A 21,405-nucleotide genomic window follows, 5' to 3' on the forward strand; every position below is an offset into this window, starting at 1 on the left:
CAATGAATTAGTGTTCCAACTCTCCCACATCTTCTCCAACATTCACCATCTTCCTGTTTTATCATGTTAGTCAATCTAATAGGTGTGATGTGGTACCTCAGAGTTGTTTTCATTTGAATCTCTCTAATCAATAGTGATTTAGTGCATTTTTTCATATGACTATAGCTTCAATTTCTTCCTCTGAAAACTGCCTGTTAATATCCTCTAACGATTTATTAATTGGGGAATGGCTTGTATTCCTATAAATTTGACTCAGTTCTCTATATATTTTAAAAATGAGGCCTTTATCACAGACACTAGTTCTAAAAATTCTTTCCCAGTTTTCTGCTTCCCTCCTAATCTCGGCTGCATTGGTTTGCATTGTTTGTGCAAAACCTTTTCAATTTAATGTTACCCATTCTGCATTTTATAATGTTCTCTATCTCTTGTTTGGTCACAAATTCCTCCATTCTCCATAAATCTGACAAATAAACTATAACTTGCTCCCCTAGTTTGTTTAAAGTATCAGCCTTTATATCTAGATTGTGTACCCATTTGAACTTTATTCTGAAGAGCAGGCACTGGTTCATGCCCAGTTTCCACCATACTATTTTCCAGTTTTCCCAGCAGTTTTTGTCCAACAGTGAGTTCTTATTCCAGAAGTTGGGGTCCTTGGGTATATCAAACAGTAGACTATTATAGTCATTGACTACTGTGTCTTGTATACCTAACCTATTCCACTGATCTACCCTTCAATTTCTTAGCCAATACCAAGTGGTTTACACGATTGCTGCTTTATAATACAATTTAAAATCTGGTATGGCTAGGCCACCTTCTCTAGTGTTTCTTTTCATTAATTCCCTTGATATTCTGGACCTTTGGTTTTTCCAGATGAATTTTGATATTATTTTTTCTAGTTCTATAAAATAATTTTTTGGTAGTTTGATTAGTATGGCACTGAATAAGTAAATTAATTTACACAGAATAGTCATTTTTATTATATTAGCTCTGTCTACTCATGAGCAACTGAGGTTTTTCCAATTATTTAAATGTGACTTTATTTGTGCGAAAAGTGTTTTGAAATTGTGTTCATATAGTCTTTGGGTTTGTTTTGGCAGGTAGGCTTCCAAATATTTCATACTGTCTACAGTAACTTTAAATGGGATTTTTCTTTCTATCTCTTGCTATTGGGCTTTGTTAGTAATATACAGAAATGCAGATGATTTATGTGGTATCCTGCAACATTGTTAAAGTTGTTTATTATTTCAATGTTTACTTGATTCTCTGGAATTCTCTAAGTATATCATCACATTGCCTGCAAAGAGTGATAACTTAGTTTCCTCTTTGCCTATTCTATTTCTTTTTCTGCTTGTTGCTAAAGCTACCATTTATAGTACCATATTGAATATGGTGATAATGGACATCCTTGTTTCACCCCCATCTTACTGGAAATGCATCTAGCTTATCATCATTGCATATAAGGCTTGCTGATGGTTTTGGGTGGAAACTCTTTATTTTAAGAAAGGCTCCATTCAATTCTACTTATCTTAAATGCAAATAGCAGGTTCATATATTCTTTTTATGAACTCCTTTCCAAAGTGGCTAGCTGTGGTATAGAACAGGGCTTCTTAAATGTTTTTCCACTTGAGACTCCTTCAGCACTTCTTAAACTGTGGGTCATGACCTCATAGGGGAGGTCTTTTTTTTATTCTCAACAGATAAAGAATTGATGGGCTCTGAGTGCAGAATGAAACATTTTTTTCTTTTTTTCTTGCTTTTTGTTTGACAACGTGGTTAATGAAGAAATATGCTTTGCATGACTTCATTTTATAAAGGGTATCATATTTCTTGCCTTTACAGATGAATGAGGAAGAGGATGGAGGGAGACAGAGGATTTGAAGCTGAAAAAAAATTTCTAAGTATCTAGGAATGATTTTAATTTGGGTCTTCCTAATTCTGGGTCCTGGTCTGTCTGGCATTACATTTGAAGGTAGAGGACCAAAGTATAAATCAGGCTTTGTGGCCCTAAGAGTGAATAAGGCTTCAATAACTTCCTATTTTGGGTGACTATGAGCAAATATTTTAGCTCTCTGGGCCTCAGTTTCTTCAGCTATAAAATGAGGAGGGAGATAGATGAGGTGTTTAAAATTCTAAATCTACAGTTCTATGTCATGCTGAGAAGTATCATGACATAATGACTAGATGATCAACCTTGAAGTAGAAAAACAGGTTCAAGCCCCACCTTTCACACATAATCTCTACATGATCATAGATAAAACACTTAACCTCTTGGTGCAACCAGACAGCTACCTAATACCATAAATCACAGATAAAGTGTCAATCTACATCACTGGAGAAACTTTCCAAACTGAGAATTCCTCACAAAAAAAAAAAATCAAAGGTCTGGACACTATCTCAAAAAAAAAATCCTATGACATCTCTGTGACTTTTTCCTGATCAACATGAGGGAATTAGACCAGATTTTCTTTAAAGTCAATAAACTTTATCTTTATTTTATTTTTATTCTGACCTTAAATATCAAATAAAATGAGCATTTCCATCCACAAAGAACAGAAAAAGAGGATTATATGTGAAACTGCAAACATCTAGTACTGCAGCTTGCTTTTCTAAGTACAAAATAAATTTAACATTCAATTTTCAAAGCTGTTCTACTTGTTTGTATTTCCCTCTGGTTTTCTGGATGTTCTTTTCTGTTTTGTTTTGTTTTTTTAATGCTTCAATGACCTTCTTTTCTTTTGGCTACTCTCTCACTAACTTCTTCCTTCCTCCTTTGTCCAAATTATTTTTTAAAATTGTAATCACTACACATAATCAAGCAAAAACAAATGCCTGTTCAGGTTAAAAAATGTGTATATCTCATTCAGCTCCATTATTTCTGATTTAGAAGGAGGGTAGCAAGGCTCTATCATTGGCCCTCTGCCATCCAGTGATTAGTTTTTAAGGTATTTAGAGTTGTTTTTTCTTTTAAAATCTTGTTAACTGTATAAATTATTTTCCAACCTTCACTCTATATGAGTTCATATAAGTCAGCCCAGTTTTGTTGGAAACTGTCCCTTTCATCATTTCTTATGTCATAATTCATGTATTATAATTTGTTCAGACATTCTGTAACTGGTTTCCTCCTTAGTTTTCAGTTCTTTCCCACTATAAAAACAGCTGCTACAAATATTTTTGTACATATGAATTCTTTTCTTCTCATTCTGATCTCTTCAGGATACTGATCTACTTAGTGGTATCAACTTTTCAAAAAGCATGCACAATACCCTTTGACCCAAGAGATCAAAGAAAGAGGAAAAGGGATCATATTTACAAAATTATTTATAGTAGTTCTTTTTGTGATGTCAAAGAATTGGACACTGAGGGGCTCCCCAAGGATTGGGGAGTGGCTGAACAAAATATCAATGTGATGGAATCCTACTATGCTAAGTAATGGTTTACTGCTGTCATCCATGATAAAGATAATTTATTTGGTATTTTTTGGATAAAGACATTTGCACATTCCTAATACTGGGTGCAAAATCCATGTACCAATGCTCTGCTTGAAATGGATGAAATGATGAAATGCATGGTTTTAAAGAAACCTGGGAAGAATTGTATGAAATTATATAAAGTGAAGTGAACACAACCAAGAGTATAGATTTTTACAATAACAACAACAGTGTAACAACAAACAGCTATGAAAGACTGAGAAACTCTGATGAACACAATGGCCAACCATGATTCCAGAAGACTCATGATGAAGTATGCTACCTGCCTCCTGATAAAAGTGATGGGCTCAGAATGTTGACTGAGGCATTTAAAAAAAAAAAACATGTGGAAATGTGTTTTGCTTGACTACATATGTTTGTAGTGGTTTTTTGGCTTTCTCAATGAAGGAAGGTAGAAGTGGAAGGGAAAGAATGTGGATCTGAATTTAAACTGAATTTTAAAAAAACGGGGGGAAGAGGCTTGAACAGTTAAGTGGCTTTTGGGAAAAATTTCCAAATTGCTTTTCCAGAAGGACAGTTCAGAGATATTTCATAGATTTATTAATAATACATTAGAATGCCTTTCCCCCCCAAAGTTACTCAGACAATTGTCATTCCTTTTTTGTTATCTTTGCCAATCTGATGGATTTGAGATAGAAACTCAGAGTTGTTTTAACTTGCCTCTAATCATTAAGTGACGTGAAACATTTTTTCACATGGTTGTTAACAGGTTGGATTTCTTCTTTCAGAATTGCCTGTTTTGCATACTTAAACATTTATTAACTGGGGATATTAACTGGGAATATACACACACATATTTACATACATATATCATATATCAACTGGACTTATCAACTTGGAATTCTTGTTCTTATACATTTAAACTCACCCCTTATACATCTTGGATATGTTAACTTTCTAAGAAAAAAACTGATGCACCAAGAAGAGTTCTCTCTCTTCTCCCTTATCCCTTAACTCACATCACTCACATTTCTTTGCTCACCCCTGACATCACTACCTTGTCCCTCACTCCTGTTTCATATGGAGTGGTGGCTCTTGCTGCAAAGTCTCCCCTATCCTCAAGAAAACCCCTACATGATCTATTCATCCATGCTACCTAATGCTCTATACCTCTCCTCCCCTTTGTGACTAAACTTCTTATGAAGGCAGTCTACAATTGGCAGTCCCCTACTATTTCCTCCACTTGCTTTTTTCTCACTCAAGTTCTTTTTTTTAAATCTGAGTTCCAAATTCTCTCCGTTCCTCCAGCTCCTTCTCCACCCATTAAGGTAGCAAGCAATATGACACAAATTATACACATAAACGTCCATATTATTCATGTTGCCAAAAAAAAAAAGGCAAGAAAAATAAAGTAAAAAAATTATACTTCAATTTGTACTGAATTCATCACTTCTCTCTGGAGACTTCTCACTCTCTTTTTAATTCTCTAAAGTTTGGCTTCTGACCTCATCATTCAAGCTAAACTGTTCTTTCCAAAACTGCCAACGATTCTTTAATTGTCAAATCTAATGCAAAATATCAATCCTCCCCTCCATGACCTCTCTGCAGTCTCTCACACTATCATTACCCTGTTCTTCCTGATACCTTTTTATCTCTAGGTTTTCATGACCCTTCTCAATCCTGGATCTCCTCCTCAGTCTCTTGCTGGATTTTCATCTTGGTCATACCTACTAAATCTGGGTATCCCTCAAGGCTTGGACCTACACCATCTTCTCTTTTCCTTCCATACTGCTTCACCTGGTGGTCTTATCAGTTTCCATGGATTCAATTATCTCTATGCCGATGATTTCAAATCTACTAAACCAGCTCTAACCTCACTCCCACTTTTACATCTCCAACTATCAGACATCTCCAATTGACAACTCCCATAGATAATTTAAATTTAACATGTCCAAATCACTATCTTTTTCTCCAAACAGTAGGTTGTCAAATCCTCACTCTCTCACACTCCATATTCACTCTATTATAAAAATATATATCACCTTTTTAATATCTCTCATATATGCTTCCCTCTCTCCTCTGACTGCTACCACCTAGGTACAGGATCTCACTGTCTCAAAACTGGACCGTTACAATAGCCTGCTAACTGGTTTCCCTCATTCAAATCTCTCCACATTCTAGTCTACCTTCCACTCAATATCAAAGCACAGGTCTGACCATGTCACTCCCTTATTCAATAAACTGTGCAGGCTCTCTATTACCACCAGAATTAAATAAAATATTCTATTTGGACTGTAAAACCCTTCATAACTTTCCTGCCTTCTTATGCTATTACTCTCCTCCATGTACTTACTCTATGATCCAGTCTATAACCCAGTGACAGTGACCTGCTTACTTTCTCTTTGAACATGACACTTCTTCTCCCAAACGTGCATTTTCACTGGTTGTCTTTCATACCTGGAATGCTCTCCCTCCTTGTTTCCCCCAGGGGCTTCCTTCAAATGTCGGTGAAAACCTTACTTTCTGCTAGGAGCATTTCTTTGTCTCACTTGATATTAATGCCTCCCAGTTATCCTGTATAGATCTTGTTTATGCATAGCTTTTACATCAGTTTGCAGAAGGGCTCTTCTACTATACTGGAGTTCCGAGATCAGGGACAGTTCTAGCCTTAATTTGTATCTGTAATTTGCATCACAATGCCTAGCACATAGTAAGTACTTAAATGCTATTTCACTTGATTTCTACAAAAAAGTTTTAATTTTATGTAAAAATAATTGTTCATTTTGTCTTCTTTGATCCTCTTCATCTCTCCTTTGGTTTTTCCTTATCTATAGCTGTGAAAGGTATTTTTTTCCTTGCTCCTCTAGTTTATTTATAAATAGTCAGGTATCCATCTGAAGCTTATTTTGGCATATGGTGTGACATGTTGGTCTAAAACTAATTTCAGCTGAATTGTTTTGCCATATTCTGTTTTGTTTTTTGGGACACCATAACTTTGTAACCAAATCTATTGCAGTTTATTTCTCTCATTCTCCCTGACCTCTACAATTTAGGAGAAAAGGTAAGCAAACTATTCTCCAGTATGCTATTTATTTTATTTTTTTTCCTTAATTACCTTCTAAGGTCCATGTAATGAACTTCTTTCAGTCTTTCCCCTTCTAATTTTTGTTGCTATTATCTAATTATCTATTGGTCATTCTCCTAATTTTCTCAATTACTTTAGTACTGGTTCAATATCTACTCCCATTCCCTAGTATCCTCAAATCCCCTTAACTATAATTTCTTGTTCTCTCCTCCTTTTCCAAGTCACTGAAGAAGAGGTATTTCTTTACCAAACATAGTACCTTGAACATAATAGACACTTAATAAATGCACACTATATTGAATTGCCAGCATATGTATGTTTTGTATAGACTGTGTCTATATTATGTGTCCATATCTACCTATCTATATTTGTTTTAATTTACTCCCCTTACTTAATTCAATTACAAGCTTCTTAAGAGCAGAATATGTTCTATATGTATTTATATTCTGCTCTGCCTTGGAAATAATCAGAAAGCACTTTTTCACTGTAGACTCAAGAGAAAAAAGATAAAAACGATAGATACTGCCTTCATGAAACTTACATTCTACTAGGAACTGACACATGTTCACAGATAGGTAAACAAGCACATATCCCCCCCCAAAAAAAAATCTGATTGGGGAGGCATTAACCTAAGAAGAGAGTACATCCAGAAGGAAGTAGTCATCAGTGGCTCTCCTATTTGAGGGAAAGTAGGTAGTACACTGGCTAGAGTGCCGAACTTGGAGTTAGGCAGGCCTGAATTTTAGTCCTGCCTCAGGCTTTATTAGCTTTATGACTCTACTAGACAAGTCATTCAATCTCCCTCAGTCTCAGCTTCCTCATCTATAAAATGGAGATATAACAGCAACTACCTCACAACGTTGTTTTCACAATCAACTGAGGTAATGTAAAACACTTTGCAAACCTTAATTGTTAATAAATGTTAGCTATTATTACTGAGAGCTTAATACAGTACCTGGAACAGTAGACAAATGTTTAATAACTGTTTACCGGATTGAACTACCTGTATGTTAGGGTAGCTAGGTGACACAGTGGATAGTGACAGGCCTGGAGTCAGGAAGACTCATTTTCCTGAGTTCAAATCTGACCTCAGACACTTACTAGCTGTGTGATCCTGGGCAAGTCACTTAATCCTGTTTGCCTCAGTTCCTCATCTGTAAAATGAGTTAGAGAAGGAAATGGCAAACCATTCCAATATCTTTGCCAAGAAAACCCCAAATAGGGTCACAAAGAGTTGGACACAATTGAAACAACTGAACGACTACAACAAAATTCGTATGTTGGGTGAGTCATTTAACATCTCTTAGATTCAGTTTTCTTATTTGGAGGGGTTAGAATGATCATAGAGGTTGGGATTTCCCTAATCTTTTAGAGTATAGGCCTAATAACTCAAATGTATGTGTCTCTTTTAGGTTTACAATAAACTTTTCTCACAATAACCCTGTGATGAAGGTAATAGGGCTGGTAACTATACTCATTTTATATTGATAGTCAAGGAAATTGAGAGTCAGAAAGTTAGTGTGTCTTGCCTAAGATCATACAACTATCAATAAAACATGTTTTTAAATGCAGAGAAGAGAAAATGGAGTTCACAGAGGGAGACATAGTTAAGCAGGACAGCTTTGGAATTTATGTCCTGAATCTGTCATATTCTTTAAAAAAAAAAAAATACAAGCTGTAACAGATTTGCAAATTCACATACAATCCTCTTTTTCTATTCTTTGTTTATGAGAATATTCATGTCTGCTGATGCTTTTAAGTCCATAATAATGAAGACTAAAAATAAATTATAAAACATTTTTTTAGACTACATTTCAAGGAGTTTAGCAATAAAGGCGGAATACAGGGAAAAGCATGGATAAAAAGAGCAAGTGGGGAGGGCTTTTTGTTTACTTTTCATTTTGTTTTTCTCGGATGGGAAAGAAATGGGCATGTTTGTAGAATCAGAGAATTAGCCAACATACAGGAAGAGACTGAAAATAAGTAGAGATGACTAAAGTGTTTATTCCATTCAACTAAGCAATACCAATGGGTCAATATTACCAAAATGTCTAAGACAGAAATGTCCAAAATATTTATATTAGGATTGTGTGAGAAAGCACAAAATTGGGAAAAAAATGGGGGCTCATTGATTAGTAAATGGCAAAACAAATCATGTATGTAAATGTAATGAAATATTATTGTGTAGTAAAAAGTTATGAATATGAAGAATACAGATAAATATGGGAAAATATGAATAAATTGATGTAGCATGAAATAAGTAGAAATTGAAAAATATATGTAATGATTACAATAGCAAAGACAAGGAACACTAAAAATAAACTGAATCCTAAGTAATTATTAAAAAAAAAAACCCAAAAACCCATTTCACAGTTAGTGTCACAGCCAGCATTAAAAACTAGGTCTTCTGTCTTCAAGTCCAGCTCTATTTTCACTATACAACTCTGACTAGAATCTTCACTACCTAAAAGTTGACAAAGATATCTAGGTTTAAGTCCTTCCTTTGACAAATATTGGCTGGCTGGGTGACTGACAGTAGGCAAGTTGTTTAACTTCTCAGTTTTCTAGGCAGCTCTTTAGAAAAATTGCAGGGAAGAGTTTCCTTCCTTGAAAGTTTACTAACCCAATGAAACCACAGCACCTGTTCCTGTCTCTATGCTCCAAAGTAAGAACAAGTATGGACCTAGGATCTCCACTCATTATCAGACCCTAAGCAAATACACAATGTCTTAAAAATACAGTAACAGTGGCTATACATCTTCAAATTACACAATCGAAAGAGATGCTTTATTCTTATAAAACACTCTTTCTTTCCACCTCTCACCTAAATCAACATCTAACAGCATCACTAGCTGTTTCCACTCTGAGCAAAAGAATACGTTACCAGGAGATACAGTTTTCCTTTGCTGATAACTGATAAAGTAATTATATTTCACAGAACAGGATAGTATAAAATGTTGCTACTGACTTTTAATTCAATTTCTTTTAGTTCTGCTGGAGCCCACACAACAAAACTTTCATTGTTACTAAATTTTTCTAACACCTATTCTGCAAAGATATTACTTTCCAGATCCACTTCCAAAACAAAGTCTCTTTATTCCTAAAATGTACAGGTTCACTTTAACAAGTTAAGTTTAATTCAACAAACATTTATTAAGCACTTAGCTCCAGAAGGGCAGGGCCTGTCTTTTGCCTTTCTTTGTATCCCCAAGTTTTTAGCACAGACAAATAGTAGGTGTTTAATAAAGGCTTATTGACTGACCTACTACGTACAAGGTACTGGAGACATTACTCTCAAGAAGCATATACTGTATATGGGGGAAGGGATATGGAATGAAATGCACAGCTAAATATAACACAAGGGATACTAAGCAGAGGGACAAAAGAGAGATCCAAATAAAGTGCTCTCAGAAAATTTGAGGAGGGACAGCACACTTTCAGTTGTGGCAATCAAGGAAGCAAAGCTCTACTAAATGAAAGCTACTTCAGCGAGTCGAGTGGCACTAAAGTGCCACTTATCAGAAGCCATGCCTGCACAGCTGAACCATGGAGAGCTGTCTGAGTTTTATAGATTAACACAGCAAAGAAGGTCAGCCCATCAAAACACCAGTTTTTCAAAATGTGACTTAAATCATCAATGTAAAACTTTGGCAGTCTCTCACCAGCCCTCAAGATGCTTTCTCATCTCCACCTCTTGGAATCCCTAACTCCCTTCAAAGCCCAGTTCTGGTGCCACCTCCTAGAACTCTTACATCATTTCTGATCTCTCTAGTTCTCCATGTTGAAAAGGTAACAATGTGTAGCAAGTAAAGAACTGATGTCAAGGTCAGAAAAACCTAGGTTCAAGTCCAGACTCTGATATAAGGTTGGTATCACCTGGGCAAGTCACTTAACCTCTTAGTGCACTAGTCAACTCTCTGAGTCAATTTCTCAAACGTGCTACCATCCTACCAGTCTCCTGGGCTCACAACCTAGGTGTTATCCTCCACTCCTCAAGCCTTAATCTCTCTTAGCCCTAGGCCCCATAATCAATCTGTTGCCAAAGTCTATCAATTTCACCCTCTTCTCTCCTGACACTGCCACCACTCTGGTACAGGCTCTCATCACCTTATGCCTAGATTATTGCAATAGTCTGCTGGTGGGTCTATCAGCCTCAAGTCTCTTCCCACTCTAGTCTTTCCTCCACTTAGCTGTCCCACTGATCTTCCTGAAGTGCAAGTCTGACTATGTCATTCCCCTACTCAAAAAACTTCAGAGGCTCCCCATCACATCCAAGATCAAGTATAAATCACTGTTTGGTATCAAAGTGCTTCATAACCTGGCCTCCTCCGGTCTTATGTTTTACTCACTGCCAAGTACTCTGGTGACACTGGTCTTCGAATAAGACACTTCATCTCCCAACTTCAGGCATTTTCATCAACAGCCCTTCCATGCCTGGAATTCCCTCCCTCCTCATCTCCACTTCCTGACTTTCTTCAAATTGCAGCTAAAATATCACCTTCTACAAAAAGCTTTTCCTGACCCTCCTCAATGCTAATGCCTTCCCTCTTTGGACCATCTTCAATTTATCTTGTATATATCTTGTTTGTACATAGTTGCTTTCATATTGCCTCCTTCATTAAACTGTGGGCTCCTTGAGAGCAGGGAACTTTTTTTTGCCTTTCTCTGTACCCCACAGAACTTAGCACATAAAAGGTCTTTAACAAATGTTTGCTAACTGAAAAATGTCAACAAGTATTTATTAACTGTTTACTATGTGTTGGGTACTTTGCTAAGTGCTGGGAATACAGAGAAAGCTGGGCATAATTATGATAATTATAAGTCTAAGAGAATGTAACCTAGGAAGAGGGAATTTCCTTATACCCAATACCAAGGAAATCACAAGGCTAGTCCTATCCTCTATCCTTATATTTCTTATCTAAGCTTTAAAAGCTTAAAACTTCACTGATTTCTGAGACATTGTGTGTATGTGTATTTATGTATACATACATTTTTACAAGTCTATGCATAGATATGTATAATGAGAATGTGTGTACATATATAAATGTGTATAGACATATGGATGCATGCATATGTAAATGTTTATGCACATAGATATGTACTGGGTATACAGCATCACAAATATATAGTGTCACAAATCATAATGCAGTTTTAAGCTACCAAAATTTATGACAGCATATAGATACGTATCTGCATATACATATGTAGATATAAGTGCACACATCTATGCATGTACACATGTAAAGTGCATTATACACATGTATAAGTATACACTATAAATTATAATTATACATTATACACTGCAGATACAAACAAGCATACACGTACAGAGATAAATGCATGCATACCTGTGTACACACACAAATATACGCTACATGTGTCTGCCTATACATTTGTAATTGTGTACACATATGTATGTAGATGTATGTACACATATCTGTGACTATACATATCCAATTACGTATACATACATATAATCACAGTTAACATGTATACAGAGCCTACTACGTGCCAGGCATTGAGCTAAGTCCTTTACAAAGATCTCCTTTGATCCTCACATCAACCCTGGGAGGTAGGGCTATTATTATCCTCATTTTACAGCTGAGGAAACTGAGGCAGGCAGATTAAGTGATTTGCTCACTGTGACAAAGTTAGTGTTTTGAATATTTGAACTCAGCTGTTCCTGACAACAGGCACAGAGTTCTAACTAGTGCCACCTAGCTGCCCCCATAATATATTTAGTTATGTGTGTATATTATACATACATACATATATATGACATACACTATGTAAAGACATATTTTTTTTAAAAAAAGCATTTCCTAAGCACCTACTACGTGCCAGGCAGTGTGCTAAGCGCTGGGGATAGGAAACGTGCCGTGAAAGCGCTTACTACATAGACACGCTGGTGACAGTCAGACAGATGGGCAGACAGACAGCCTGGCAGATAGGCAGGCGGCTAGCCCGAAGTAAAAGGAAGACAAGTTCCTTCGGGGCAGGGATTGTTCCTGGCACCCCCGGCGCGGGCACGACACTAGGCACACGGCAGCGGTTTATTCAATGCACGCCTTCCGAGCCCGAGGGGTGCGCCATCCCAGCGCCCAGCCCGTGCTGCAGGGAGGAGACCCCGGCGGCGTCGAGGCTCCCCGTCTCTCCCCCGCCCCCCACTCCCTGCCGCAGGCTCGGCCCGGTTCGGCTCGCCCTCTGACAGCAGCCGCCGCCGCGCCGGCGCCCTGGCCCCCCCTCCGCAGCCAGGCGGGGTCTCTCCCGACACGCCGCACTGACCCCCCCGCCCCCCCAGCCTAGCCGGGCAGCATCGCCCCCACCGCGGCCGGGCCGAGCCCCGAGGAGGGGGCGACGACAAAGGGAATCCACGAGAAAGGCTCACCGCGGCAAGCTCCTGAGCGCTCGGCGGAGCCCCGCGCCCGGGAACGCCAGCCCGCTCCGCCTCCCACAGCCCGACATCCTCCATCTTGCGGCCGAGGGACACCGCAGCTGCCGAGCCAGCAGAGGAGACGCCTGGAAGCCAGTCTGGAGCCCAGCGGACTTGGGCTGGGCGACACTTTTGCGACAGCCCCTCAGAGGGTGGCTGTGGCAGGGGTTGACGCAGAGCCGGGGAGCAAGTTCCGGTTGGCGTCCCGGACGCTGACGTCACTTCCTGCAGCCGCGCGGAGCCCTGCCTTTCCTAGTCTGGGCTCCGCCGAGGCTCCCCTCCCCCGCCCCTCAGCCCCCCAGTCTCATTGAGGTCGGCTTTCTTGAAGGGTAACGAACGGAAGGCGGAAGGCGAACTTCCGGAAGGGCCGTGGCCCAGCCAGAAACGGTTTAAAAGGCGAGTGGAACACGTGGTCCCGCCTCCCTTTTGTAGATGAGGGAGCTGGGCCCCGTGCTGTTTAAGCGACCCCATCGCGTAAAGCCTGGACGAAAGGAAGTCAGCTGCGCCCCCCCACCCCCCACAGTGACCCGGCGGGGACGCGCAGCCCTTCGCATTCGGGAGCTGCTTCGTCATGGCCGGACGTGTCTCCGGGGCTGGTCCGGACCTGGGAGCGACTGTGGGCGTGGAAGCTCCTCCCCAGGGATGAGCGAGTGCCTTGTGACGCTGCGATGGATGGGGAGCAGGACTTGGGGTAGCGAAGACCCGAGTTCAAGTCCCACCCCAGACCCTGGGCAAGCCCGCGTGCCTCAGTTTCCTCAACTGTAAAATGGGCATGACCGCAGGGTTGTGAGTGTCAGGTGCCTTCCTGTTCGTAAGGCGAGACAGAATGTGTGAGAAAGGACTTGACCATGGTCCTGATTACCAGGGCTGCTTTAGGTTTTTGAAGGGGCAAAATAAATCCTGAATCTGTGAAATCTAGACACTTTTGAAAAGAAAGCATGAGTTTTGCCTTATATGGATTCTTATCCACTTAATCCTTTTCTACCTTGTGCACGTGTCATCCTTCCTACCAGACTGTGAACTCTAGGGTGAGGTCAGCTTTGTATCTCCAGGTCTAGCATGAAGCCAACATGTGTTGATTTGAATCCATTAAGTACAGTAGAGGAGGGAGGTTCATATATTAGTGGAAGAAGCTGGGGGTGGAACCCAGGTCTCCTGACCGCGTGGTGCTTCTTCTCTGATTTTTCTTCTCTACCATGCTGTCTTTCAGAATAAACGTCTAATAAGAAACACGAAAATAATAATGAAAATAAGATTTAAAATGGCACAGTTCTTCAATTCTGCAATACTAGTACTAGCAAAATAGAAGGTGTAATATCATCTTCAATGAAGACGTAACTTCATTAGTTTTCGGCATAGTAAGAGATCCTGGAATACTTCTTCAATCTGTCACCTTGAACTTCCCTGTTTCTCCATCACTTGACCAAACAGTTTTCTAACATTTGTCCATCCTAGCCTTCCACCTCTAACACCATCTGCCCCTTCTCAGCCCATCCCAGTTCTACTTAGCTTTCTGGACTCTGCTCAGATATTTTCTCCATGAGGAAGTTTCCCTGCCCAAAATGAGGTCTTAAGAGGTTCATAGAATTTTACATTCTCCATTCCCCTCATTTTATAAGTGAACAGAGACCAAGAGCCTTTTGTGAAACTTCTCCATTGCATTTGGGTTAGTATGTTACATGTAACAGTTTTCAAGACAGCATATACTTTAAAGATGGTCCCTCTTGTTTCTCTGATAGATCTAAATTTGCCTCTTTTGGTTTACTTTGGGTCAGATTTTTCAAGCTGAATAAATACATAGATATATACATATGTATATTGTGTACATACACATATACATGTATGTATCTACATATGTACACATGTGTATATATGTATGCATGCATTTTTTGTGAAAGCTGAAAATAAAGGTATATTTTCACATTCTCTGTAAAAATTCATAAAAACAGTTTGATGGAGGAAATTTTTCCATTTTACCAGGGATTGTACTCATACTATATTTCAGTTATTCATATACATATCTACCTCACTGGTTTGGGAGTTACTCCCCAGCAACCCAATTCAACATCTTGGGCAAAATAAGTTCTCAGTAATTATTTGTTAAATAATTGGTCATGGCATCAAAGTTGTAAATTTTAGTTAGGTAACACTAACAGCACACAGTCGATGCCATAATCCTATGTTCAACAAAAAGAGATACTTTCCCAGTAGGCTCTCCATTAATTGAGGTAATGAACTGGACAGTAACTGGAAAAGCATCTTCAATTCTGTGATTATTTGAAGGCAGGGTTACAATGCTATTTATTACAATTACAGAGTTAACTGAAAGTATCCTACCCATTGTATTGACCATAGGACAGATAAAACAGATATACAGACATATAACATAACAGAGTGTTTTTGACCCTTAACAAGATATTGGAGCTCTTTGACCTAATTTAAATTAGCATTGGATTGGTTATATTTGTTTCACTTCCTATGCTCTTTTTACCTTCAAAGAACTATTTTTATTAGCTTCTGTTCACAACAGCTTTGTAAATGACAAGCTTTATCCCTGTTTTACAGGTGAATCACTCTATAAAATGAATCATTATCAACAAAGTGTTTATTAAGTAGCATTCTCAGATGCCCAGGATTATACAATAAATTGAAGCATTCAGAATTAGAAATGCAAATCTTCAGAGACACTAGTTCATTGACATACATAAACCTTTTCAATCCTAGGACTTCCCCAAAAACTTTTTCTCAGGATTTCTAAACTGTTTGCTATATTATCATTCCTCTTTAATTGTTAATGGTATTTGTCTCCCATGGAAGGTCTTGTTTCCTCTAAATGATTTCTCAGGTCAAATGGGATACAAAAACATTTTGAAAAGTATGAAAAAATAAGGACAGTTAAGGCACAGCAGATAGAGCACTTCCCTGGTGGCAAGAGGACCTGAGTTCAAATCGGGCCTCAGACACTTACTAGCTGTGTGACCCTGGGCAAGTCACTTAACCCTAACTGCCTCCAAAAAAGAAAAGAAAAGAAAAGAAAAAGAATGAAAAAATACAAATATGTGTTGTAAGGAGACATGGAGGTTTTGCTCTTTTAAAAATATCAAAATGATAAGATTTTGCTCCTCACATAGGCATAATAAAGTCAGAATTTGGCACTAGGTGGCCAGAAGTAGAAGTGAATGTTGAATTAATCTGATAGAGGGATCACCTTTATGAAACAAGGATGGGCCAGGGACAGAATTCACCCAGACCTTGAAAACATCCACCCAGACCATCAATTGTTTATGGGTCCAGTCTACCAGCACTCATAAACCCTTGAGTAGAAGTAACAATGAGGGCTGAAAACAGAGGGCCTTTCTATGCTGACCTGGTAAATTTCAAGTGACCATTATATTCTTGTCATTCTATGAAACATTTGAATAAAATACCTTTAAAACTGACCAGATTACATGAGAGTGTAGGAAAAAAAAAAGAGAGGTCCCAAAACAGAGCCTCAGACTATATACCCACACACTGTGGGCAGGACATTCATGATGACCCTTCAGCAGAAACTGAGGAGAATCCAATCAAGACAAAATAGTTTCATGAAAACCCAGGAAAGAGATAATTCGGGGGGAAATGGTCAGCAGCATCAATTACTTCAGAAAAATCAAGAAGGATGAAAATTTAGAAATAACCATCAGATTTCATAATTAAGAGATCACTGGTTACCTTAAAGACATCAGTTTCAGTGAAGTAGTGAGTGGGAATAAAAGGCAAACTACAAGGGGTTGAGAAATGAGTGAAATAGACAACTTTTTCTAGGAATTTGGCTCTGAAGAGAGGAAAGATAGAGAATGACAGCTTGAGGGAGGGTGGTAGGATAAAGTGAAGGTTTGTTTTTTTTTAAAGTTGTAGAGCTGGAAAGGTTTACAAGCAGGAGGAGAGTGGAAAATTATGGAGGGATAATGGACAAACTACTGGAGGAGACAGGAGATTAGCATTTTTCCTCTCCTTCGGTATGCCCTAGCCAAAGAGAAAGGTCACCTCATCCTCCAAGATTGGTGCAAAGACAATATGACTAATATGGAAATATTTTACATAGCCATAAATGTATAACATATATTGACTTGATTGCCTTTTCAGTGAAGTGGGGTGGGGAGGAAAGAATTTGTAACTCAAAGTTCTAAAAACAAATGTGAAAAATTGCTTTTACACATAACCGGGGAAAAATAAAATACTAAATAATTTTTTTTTAAAGATTGGTGAAAAGGAGAGAATGGAGATGATGTGGAGGTGATTTGAAATGCAGTGTTGGGAAGGAGAGATAGTTCTCTATGGATAACCTCAGTGTTTTCAGTGAAATCTGAAGAAAAGCCCTCTTGTTAAAAGGGAAGGGGGAAAAAGTAGTATAGGTAGTTTGAGAGAAGAGAAAGTCTGAAACAGCCACGATAGGGAATGGCATAGAACTGACCAGAAATCCTAGGACCACAAATTCAGAATTGGAAGGGACATGAAAGGTAATCTAATTTAACCTCATTTTACTGATGAACTAAGACTCAAATAGATTAAATGACTTGCCCAAGGTCATGAAGATAATAAGTGGCAGAGGAAGGATCTGAACCTATGTCCTCATATACTCAGTACAACACTCTTTTCACTATACCATGCTGTTTTCCAGTTAAGAGTAAAAGAACTGACAGAAAGCAGCCCAAATATGTTCCTGTTCCTTGGAAGTGTGTGCAAAAGTCAGAGATGGCTACCTCCTCTTTGGTTTTATGATGGGAGAAATATCTCCTCTCTGAGTTGATGCGGTAAGTAACTGCTACCAAATATATATTGACCACAACACAGAAATTTTGGAGGTAAAAACCTAAGTTTTATTATTATGCTCAAGTACAGATAGGTTCAAGCCTCAGAGAAAACCTGAGCAATCATGAGGATTCTAACAAGGGTTTTTATGTGCAAAATTACATCAGAGTAACAAAGATATAACCATTTATATATTACTATCTTATATATTGCTCTTAGGTCATAAAAGTTAGAGAAGAGATAGATCCATAATCCCATACTTCCTTCAGTGTCATGAAAGTTGAAGAAACATAAGTAAACAGACCCATAATCTCATATATCTTCTCAGAAAATAAACTTCATCAAAACAAACCCTACAGGTAAACTAAATCAGATTACAGATAAAACTACATTTAGAAGATTCACAAATAAACTGATTGAGGAGGAGGAGGATTCTGGGACAGTTGAGATTCTTCCTTTGGCTTCTTAACTAAGGAGTTGTTTACAGCCCTTTACTAAATTTTCATATTCCATGGGACAGATTTTGGTCAGGTGGGGTTAATAATAACCAAAATTTGCAGGAGGAATGGTCCTGAATCCCACATAATAAAAGGAAATTTAAAAAATTCCCATAATCTTTTACAGTAGTTGGGACTGCCTAAAAGTTTATTGCCTGGCTTTGGACTCAGGAGGATTGAATCATCTAGAGTAGATACTTTTCCAAGGGTCTAAAAAAAAGTGAGCTAGTAGAGCAGCTTGGCCTTTTTTTGTACTCCTATACACTTTTCTCTATTCAGATCAGAGAGCAACAGCTCTGTCTTCTGAGTGAGGGGAAACACACACACACACACACACACACACACACAGAATTTCTTCCTTCACCCCACTCCCAGAAGCATATAGGCTTTACCAGTTTCCCCTCCCCTCACAGCTTCTTGAGCATAACTAAGAGACTGGATACTTGCAATAGAATTTTCTAGACCAAGTGTTGGCATTAGCCAGAGCAATCAATGATAGGGTTCTCAGAGAAACAGAAGGCAGAAATAGGTATATGCCAGGCTATGGGACCCAAGAGGGTAGCTCATGGACAATATTCCTGAATTCTATACTTCGTAGAGTAGGAGGTTGACAGAGTTACACCAGGATATAGCCACCTAATCAGAGAAGGAAGATTTCTTGGATAGTTAGAATTTTTTGAGTTTCCTCTAAATTTCAAAGCTGTCAAATTCAAGAGTTTAGGAAGTGGCCCTTTAAGAGAGAAAATAAGTGGATAGAGTGCCAGGCCTGGAGTCAGGAAAATTCATCTTCCTGAGTTCAAATCTGGTCTCAGATACTTACTAGCTGTGTGACCCTGGGCAAATTACATAACCCTGTTTGTCTCAGTTTCCTCATCTGTAAAATGAGCTGGAGAATAAAATGGCAAACTACTCCATTATCTTTGCCAAGAAAAACCCCAAATGAGGTCATGAAGAGTTGGATACAACTGGAAATAGCTGAACTACAAAGAGAGAAAATGCTTAGGAATGCCTCTTAGAAGATTACATATATACATATACGTATATATATATACACACACACACACAGATATATACATATTCACACAAACACATATATAGATAGATACCTGTCTATCTATCTATATCTATCTATCTATCTATAGTCGACCTGAAAGCTTGGTTAATAGAGGCAAACATGCTAGGTGATTTTAAATTCATATTGTTTATTCCCTTAAAGTTAGCAGATACATGCTGCACAGAGCCAAAACATAAGTTCTGACTGATAAAAGAATGACAAGCTTTTTATATGTTTTAGAAAAATCTCAACTCAGGGTCTCTATGTCACTCAAATTTATCATCTCCATATATGTTTAGTTATATTATGAGAAAGGAATTTTCTTAATTGAATAGATAGGAAATAACAATAAGATAAGAGAGTTGATAAAGTGTTGATTGAAATTACAACCCAGAAAATCTGTGTTTTCTTTACCATTAACATGTCATAATGTAGTATGTGTCCATGAAAATATTAAGATAAGAAAAAGTCGCATTATTCAAGATAGTGTCTCAGGTTAAGGGTCTCATCCTTGATGGCCATAAACAGAGGAAAAAATGCTTTTCAGTTAGCTCCATATGGCCTTATTGACATAGGAAGAGGTATTCTTGGAGAAGAAAATATTTGTTACGTTGAGGTGCTTCTTCTGGTTGATTAGTTCAGGCTCTGGCCCTTACTAAGGTTCACATGATATTAAATGATTATATATGTGTGTGTGTGTGTGTGTGTGTGTGTGTGTGTGTGTGTGTGTGTGTGTGTGTGTACCACGAGGCTTGGGAACTCAAGTCCTGGGAGAACAAGATACCTGGACCTTGTCACTCTTGCTTTTATAATGATTTGAATAATGTAGGTCCAGTGGGAAGTGATGTTGCTTCCTTAGTAGCCCCCAAATATAATTGCTTTGGGGGGAAGTTTATGAGGTATTTAGGTGCCTTACATGTTTTCTTTATCTGTTTATGAGTCTGTCAGCCCTTTAAGTCTCTCATATATTTTCTGTGCCTGTTTATGGGCTCCTGTGAATCATTTGTCTTTTGCATTTGCTGTAGAGTGAAAAGAAGGCTATCCCATTCTTGATATCCAAATTGTTACCTAGAATGATATACGAGAGGAAGGTACTCCCTTATTCACATTTAGGGAAACCTTGATAGGCAATATAGTTAAACTATATTTGGAGATTTCCTAAAGTAAATTCCAGGTATTGGCATAATGGAACAGAGAGAAAATTACACTCTTGGGTCAGTACCAGAGTAGTTATCTAGTCTGTGTGAGCTCAGTCTTTAGATCCTTCAGTCACAGATTATATCCACAGCAACCGAGAGATAGATAGAACTTCATTTTCTCTCACTAACACTCTTGTGTGTTTGATACAAATTCATGGGATTTAAAAATAACTGGGCTCTTTCAACTGAGCACGGGACATTGTGTGTACTTGCCAAGGAAGATCTAATTCCTAATTGGTGTGAAGACCTCTTGGTGTGATTGTTGAAGATTGAGAGGTAGAGTTAGTACCAGAATTTGTTAAAGGAAAAAACAGTTGGTTCCATACAGACTCCAGAGAAGATAGTAAAAGACTTTGGAAGCTTCAAACATATAAGGGAAGTTGACTTTTCAATATGTCCCCTTTTTTAGCTTTCTTCTCTAGACCTTGAAGATTTTCCCTTGGGTGAAACTGGGACCTCCCTTTAGGTTGACCTGAAATCTCATCTCACTCCCATCAAAAGAACTCATTTATTTGCATATTTGGGAGCATATTTTTGTCAATATAACATATCTAATTTCTATTTGCTCTTTTCTAGAATAAATCTGTTTATTTGCTAACATTTAGAGAGGGAAAATATAAATAATTGTATTCTAATACCCATATTGGATGGGTATTGGATAGTACCCAATTAGATATAGATAAGGGAAAAAGAAATCTCTCAGCTATGACTCTTCTCATGCTCTGAAGGCAGAAATTTACAGTCTTCCTTGAAGCGGGTGAGCCAGATTCCAGAGTTTCCATGTTTTCTTCAAGCCATATTGAAACAATACACGTAAAGAGGTACACATCAAATGTAGTGTTGAGTACCTATCTAGGTGGAAGAGAAGAGAATGTGTGGAGATTGCATTGAATGTTCCTTAGTCAGGAATGCATTTGG

The 21,405-nt window shown here is 38.3% G+C and overlaps 1 protein-coding gene across 1 annotated transcript in view; it reads right to left on the bottom strand.

Moving 5' to 3' along the window:
• UBR1 (ubiquitin protein ligase E3 component n-recognin 1) overlaps nt 1-13,536 on the bottom strand; it is a 166,901-nt gene extending 153,365 nt beyond the window's left edge. The window contains 3 exon segments of the mRNA XM_072624518.1: nt 12,902-13,093; nt 13,095-13,216; nt 13,219-13,536. Coding sequence (XP_072480619.1) covers nt 12,902-13,093; nt 13,095-13,216; nt 13,219-13,519 — 615 coding nt within the window. The 5' untranslated portion in view covers nt 13,520-13,536.
• Nucleotides 13,537-21,405: the final 7,869 nt, after the last annotated feature.

This window comes from Notamacropus eugenii, chromosome 7 (genome assembly GCF_028372415.1).
Source record: "Notamacropus eugenii isolate mMacEug1 chromosome 7, mMacEug1.pri_v2, whole genome shotgun sequence".
NCBI lineage: Eukaryota > Metazoa > Chordata > Mammalia > Diprotodontia > Macropodidae > Notamacropus > Notamacropus eugenii.